Source organism: Bufo gargarizans, chromosome 1 (assembly GCF_014858855.1).
Source record: "Bufo gargarizans isolate SCDJY-AF-19 chromosome 1, ASM1485885v1, whole genome shotgun sequence".
Classification (NCBI taxonomy): Eukaryota; Metazoa; Chordata; class Amphibia; order Anura; family Bufonidae; genus Bufo; species Bufo gargarizans.
This window is the reverse complement of record NC_058080.1, coordinates 500588823-500595733: the sequence shown is the minus strand read 5'-3', so window position 1 is coordinate 500595733 and position 6911 is coordinate 500588823. Positions and strand designations below refer to the sequence as shown.

Sequence of the window (6911 nt, the reverse complement as noted above, 5' to 3'; positions counted from 1 at the left end):
AATGCACTTGGTGTGACAGCTTCACTCTGATGTAGGCTTTAGCCAAAAAACAACCACACCATTGAGGGTTAAATGCACATGGTCGCAGCTTGTGCTGGCGCACCACAAGACACAAAATGGCCGCCGATCACCCCAGAAAAAAGTGACTGACAAACGGTCTGGGCAGCCTAAAAACAGTGAGCAATTGAATTTCAGCAGCTCAATGATGCACAGCTGCAGATCGATCGATTAATCAAGTCCTTTGGAGGAGTTAATCTGCCTAATCTCGCCCTACTGTCGCAGCCGCAACCTCTCCCTACGCTAATCAGAGCAGAGTGACGGGCGGCGCTATGTGACTCCAGCTTAAATAGAGGCTGGGTCACATGGTGCTCTGGCCAATCACAGCCATGCCAATAGTAGGCATGGCTGTGACGGCCTCTTGGGGCAAGTAGTATGACGCTTGTTGATTGGCTGCTTCGCAGCCTTTCAAAAAGCGCCAAGAAAGCGTCACAAAAGCGCCAAGAAAGCGACGAACACCGAACCCGAACCCGGACTTTTACGAAAACGTCCGGGTTCGGGTCCGTGTCACGGACACCCCAAAATTCGGTACGAACCCGAACTATACAGTTCGAGTTCGCTCATCCCTACTTTTCAACACTCCTACGCATGGTTCTTTTTGGCCCCTTTAGGCTACCCTTCTATAAGCAGTTCCGGCACAACTCTGCTGCTTCTAGTAGGCAGGGGAGGGTAGGCTTAGGTAGGGTATCCTCTCAGCATGAGCCGATCCTAGCACAAGTGGTAGGCAATTGAGAGTGCCGGATTTGTGTGAGGGGGAGGCGGGGCGTTCACTATTTAAACCTGGCCCTCCTGCCCCCACTTGTCGGTTTGAACACTTTCAACCCACCCAGGAGCCCTCCCTTCTTTCAGGGCTCATCATTGGGGTAGCCCCCTCTAGGCTACCCTTCTATAAGCAGTTCCGGCACAACTCTGCTGCTTCTAGTAGGCAGGGGAGGGTAGGCTTAGGTAGGGTATCCTCTCAGTATGAGCCGATCCGAGCACAAATCACAAAGAGCTCAGGTATACGTTTGAGTCTTTTCTTTGGGTGCAAGCTTTTAACGTTGCATAAATTGTAAAACAGTTCAAATATTCTATGCATTTAGTAGTGCAATAATAATACGCTCAAATAAGGCATGAGTCCTTTTTCTTTTGAAGTGCTTTAAAGTTGAATCCTCTGGAAACAGGTAGCAATCAATTATAATCCACAGGAACATGAGAGTTAATTGTAATCCAAAGGGTGATATAAAATGCCACATAAAACATGGATAAAAGCAGCATAATGAGAATTATAGTTCCATAAGGCTATCAAGTAACCTGAGAAAGGGGGTAAAACAATGTAAACTTGGATGTAAGGGTTAATTATGATGGGGAGAGTCCTAACAAAGGTGGCCATCTGGCTGAGGCTGCAACTTGAGGCAACGGAATAAAAACTGAACTGGCCAACAGTCTCTCAGCTTTCAGGACCAGTCCACACTGTGGCTCCCATAAGTTCCTTTATTTTTTTGAAAAGGGCACTTAGAGAAGGACGTCCAGGTCCTCATCGCTGCTGGAGCTACTGAAGCACATTAGGGGGCTCTCCTGCTTCTGGGGTTAAATGTCGGCACTGAATTGTTGATCTGGCCCACCCGTAGTGTTGGTGGTGCGGCCAGGTCTGGGGTGAGGGGCTCCGGTTCTGGTTGGTGCTGTTCTTTGAACCTCATCCCGCCGTCTGGGGTCTCTTGTAGGCAGCGAATGCTCCCTGCAGAGGCTGTATCTTCCTGCCAGGTCTCTGGGGTAACTGCAGGGGACAAAGGTTTAGCCAGCAGAGTCACACTGGCGGCGAAAGGGCCTTGGATGGAGAGCATGGGGATGTATTCCTCCTGATCCCCCACATATAGGTTGTGACGGGCCTGGGGCAAGTAAGAGCGTTTGACAGAGCGGCGGCCCCCAAATATCTAAGCCCCTGAATGGCTGTCTTGGAGGAAGCCCACTCCTTTCTCAACAGCAAACCACAAGACTGTCCCTGTGCGTCGGATCAGTTTTGGGTCACCCAGCCGGGGGTCATCTAATACTTGTTTAACCCACTCTTCTATGGCCGCCTTATATTCCCACTCAGTCTGGGCGTGATCTATAATGGGACCTCAGGATTAAGGTGTCCTGCCCCGGTGGTGTTTGTTTTGGGCAGCTGAGTGGAAACTCCGTCCGCCTCAGCCACACCAGCAGGTGTGCGTAGCGGAGCTTTTTTGGGCCTGCGAGGGGTGTCAGAGTCCACCGGGCATGATGCAGGGGCAGCTTCGGACTGGGCCGAGGCCTCAGGGAGCGCATCTGCTCCTACCTGGTGTCGCGGCCGGGCGGACGGTTCCGGTGCCTCCTGGTGTTCATCTGGGGTGATCGCGGCTTGCTTCTGGGCGGCGGTGAGGTGACTGTGTCTTCGATCGGGACGTCGGTCATCGGTGCCGGCGGTAAGAGGGTAGAGGTGGTCATCTTCTCTGGTGCAGGGATAGCTGTTTCCGTGGGAGCGGGCTGGATGTCGGCGGCCATTTTTAATGCAGAGTCAGCTGTCGCAGAGGGATCCACTGCCTCCGGGATCGTCGCCAGCGCCGAGGGGCCATTCTTCTGGACCAGCTGGGATACGCGGATCTCCGGTGGGTACTGTTCATACACTGGCTCCCCGTTGATGAGCATTTCTCTCCACTGAGGTTGTGGGAGCGCCATCCTCTCTGCTGCTGCTGGCTTACTCAGTGTGGGGAATAAGGGCGGAGCCCAGAGGGAGGAGTCTTCACTCCCTTGGATCGCATTGCAAAGTCCTTGGTGGGCAGACTTGAGGATTCCCGCTTCTAGGGGGGCGTATTCGGCACTTTCGCGCTCTTGAGAGGGCGTTCTTGAGTTTTACCGTATCTGCAGGACATGAAGAAGCGGCGCCATTACTCTAATATGGCGAATTAACCCTTGGAGTGCTGGTGCTCACATTTTAGCGCTTTCTGGCACCGCAATTAAGTCAATAAAGTCAATTTTCAGGGTTTTGCACAATCCTCAGGCCTTGTAGCAGTGTTAAACATGCAATTAGATTCTGTTAAGGAACACAATTGGATCCGGTTTTGCTCACATAGTCCATTCAAATATAGCAAGTAGCGCTACTGACTCTTGAAAAATCCACAATTTCGCAGTTTTAACGATGCGGTTTTGTAGCAGAAGGATAGTGCAATACATGCAGACATTTTATAAGCAATTTGGCCCAATAAAAGCAATAAACAGTTGGGGCTCATTCACAATCACAATAGGCAGCCTATAATGATGCAGGGTTTTGCAAGTCCTGTTCACACGGCGCCAATTTTAATTATTGCAGCGTACAAAAGCGATGCACAAGTCCAGTCCAGGCGCAGAGGAATATAAAAGCCTGTTCGTAGTGACGCCAATTTTAATTTTGCAGTATGCCAGACCAAACAGGGTAATTATACGTGAGGTCACGGTGTGAGCAATAGGTGGGCCGAGGTAAATACAGTTCTGGTTACTCACGGTTTGTCGTCCCTGGGAAGGGATGGCCAGATGGTGGTTCGAGGGGCCCTTGATGGTCTGTATTAATGTGCCTATGGCAAGGTCCCTTGCAGTCGTGAGCCAGTACCTTTTTAGATGGAGGTACAACCATTTACTGAAGTGTTAATTGAGGAACTTGAGACTGAAGCAAGGATGGTGCAATCCAACTTGGAACTTTTACTGAATGTTGCTCCTGGTAACAGTAACATCCATATAATAAGCAGCTACTGCTACAGACTAGGCTTATAAAATATGAAAGTCTTACTCTAATAAAAACTCTGGCCTTCTTTCTAACCTTGGTTGAAGGTGCTTTTCTTAATCCTTGAACTTCTATTTCCAGTGCGTTTCTGACAGTTGGCCTAAACTGTCCTCAGGGTTTAAACTGGTGGTGAGGATGCCAGAAGCTGTCTCCTACGCCTGGCGCAAAGGTGCCTAGGAAGCCCTCAAGCAATAGCTGTCTTGCTATCCTTTGTCTTGAATAAAATGTAGTAATCCCTTGGATACTTGGCTGAATGCAGCTTGGACACTGGTCACTCTGGAGGGGTGAGCTATAGTAGTGGATTGCTCACCTCTAGGTAGAATAGTTGCAGGCTTTAACCCTGGACTGTGGAGCCGACAGGGACAGAGCAGAGAGGCTGTGACTATGCCTCCCTCCAGCTATACAGCTACATTGCTGCTGCTTTCTGATTAAGCTCATGAGTGAACTGGACTGCTCTCCTCTGAACTGATCAGCCTAACTTGGGCCTGAGCTAAGCTATATATACACTGACACTGCCCCATCTTGTGGAGAAACTAGTGTAGTGCACCCTAACTAGGCCTGTGTAAAGGATCTTGCATGTAGAATCACATTGTGACATGGGAGAATATGACATGAGATTAAGCATAAAATACAGGCATATTACATAACAATAAAACATAGTTTGCGGTGCCCACGATCACTTAGTGGGACACTGCACATGTTCTGAGTGACTTCTGCTGCCTTCATTATGCCACTATAATATCACTGCTGCCGCTCTACCATCATCTTACGTAAAGCTTCTGCTGCCTGCTTGCCAGCATGTACCATATGGCTGCTGCTGCCACCGCAGCTACTACTCCTTGTTGCTTATCCCCTATTGCCGCCTCTATTACCATTATGTATTTGCCACTACTACCACCACTACTGCCACTACTACTAGCCATAGACAGTTCACAACAAACCAATTTTTTGTTTGACTATTAACACTTGTGCATGTTGTATTGGCAGGCATTCTGACCATGTCAAGAACTTATTTTATGGACGCTTGCTCCCACAACAAGCCACTTTTTCTTTTCCCATAACAATGTGTGTGTTTAAACACCATTTGTTCCCCACAAGGTAGACTAGAGGATGTTATATTCCAATTTTCAGGGCAATATTGAACCACTTTGGTTCAACCTGAATCGATTTGGGTCTGACTCCAAACCAAACTTTTTGAAAAATTTGGTGAACCTGAATTGAACCAAGCCTCATCATTAACAAAATAGGGATGTTTGGCAATAAAAAAACACAGCAGAGTCAGAATTTGGGGAATCAGGGCACTCGAAGTTTCAATAAAAAATTATAATATTTATTCCATCCTTAAGAGGCACATATAGAAATCACTGTCAACGTTTTGGTCTGTCATGGACCTGGTACACAATCCAATCAGCATAGAGAAATGGGGTAGGACACCATACCTCATTTTTCTATGCTGTTTGGGCCATAAACAAGGTCTGTGTCAGACCGAAATGTGGGCAGTGATTTCTATATGAGCATCTTAATAAATAAAAATAAATTATTATTTTTTATTGAAACTTCAAGTGCCGTGATTCTCCAAATCCAAACCCCATTGTTTAACCCCTCAGATACTGGGGCTACGGGGGCCCCAAATGGCTACCATAACCGCTTGGGGCTTGTTAAGGCTCCCAGGGCTGTCATAGTAACCTCCTTGCTAAGCTGTGCACGAGGCACAGCTCAGCATGGAGCATGTCAAAATCCTTTTCACCCTAAAAGATCTCTATTAGGGTTCATGCACCCAAACGTGTGCCGCCCGTGCCATGCATTGGCAACCGCAAATATGATTGCCTGATCACACAAACCACACTATATTTAGCTGCAATTACTTTTTGAAAATGTTGTCAGGTATGGAAAGTAATAAAATAGTCTTTATGTCAGTCATCAGAGGAAAATACTTCTAGCTCCATCCACAAACTCCTCGTATGGCATGTTTTACTTGGTTGTTTCTCAATGTATAGATGAAAGGGTTCAACATTGGTGCTATTATAGTGTTCAGGACTACTGCCATTTTGTTGAATTCTAAAGTAGATCCGCTAATGAAACGCAAACACATAAAGACAGAGCCTGAATAGAATATTAAAACAAGGATAAGGTGAGAAGAACAGGTGGAAAAAGTCTTCCATCGCTGCCCACTTGACCGTATTTTACAAATGGCTGAGATAATAAGTGTATATGACACTGTGATGCAGAGAAGGGATCCAAGAACAGTAAATGAAGAAGCTATTAGAGTTAGAAGATGAATTAGGCTAGTGTCTTGACAGACAAGCTTTAGAATTGGATCAATGTCACAAAAAAAATGCTGAATAACATTAGAACCACAAAATGGTAGGTTAGAGGTAAGAATAGTAGTTGGTAAAGTATCTGCAAAGCCACACAACCAAGAACCTGCAGCAAGGTACAGGATTACTCTATGGCTCATCACAGTAACATAATGTAAAGGTTGACATATTGCCACATACCTATCAAAAGACATAACTCCTAAGAGGAAGAAATCAATGGAAGCTAATACAAAATAGAAATAACATTGGAAAACACAACCCCAATAGGAGATTACACGGTTGCCAAATCCAACAATGGACAGAAATTTTGGTGTGATTGTTGTAGTGATACATATTTCTACAATAGACAGGTTGGACACAAAGAAGTACATGGGAGTGTGGAGACTTGGATGATTTAATGTTAGAGCGACTATGAGAATATTTCCAGCCAAAGTGATCAAGTAGGAGACTAGAAGTAGTAAGAAAATGAAGATCTGAAGAGATCTAGTAGAATGTATTTCTATTAGAAGAAAACTTTTAGTGGTATTGAACATCTCATCAGGGTTTGGTTTTACAATGGTCACTATCATAGTCTCCAGAAGACTGAAGTAGCTGTTATAATACGTGACTTATACCTGAAATATGAAATGATTAGTGAGCAACAAAAGGCTTTGTATAAACATAATAATAGGAACGATCTATGAAGAAAGCCAACCTTCAACGGGGCCTCTGAAAAATGAGAGCTGGAATGTGGTTGCTGGAATCTAGTTAGAATCTGCATTTTTTGGTTTTCTTTTAAAAAAAAA

The 6911-nt window shown here is 46.1% G+C and overlaps 1 protein-coding gene across 1 annotated transcript; it reads right to left on the bottom strand.

Moving 5' to 3' along the window:
- Positions 1-1601: 1601 nt before the first annotated feature.
- Positions 1602-6695, bottom strand: LOC122928253 (olfactory receptor 6J1-like). The gene is made up of 2 exons (XM_044280909.1): positions 6107-6695; positions 1602-1813 (listed from the first exon to the last, which is right to left on the bottom strand). Exons 1-2 carry the CDS (start codon positions 6693-6695, stop codon positions 1602-1604), a joined length of 801 nt encoding a protein of 266 aa, XP_044136844.1.
- Between the last annotated feature and the right edge of the window lie 216 nt (positions 6696-6911).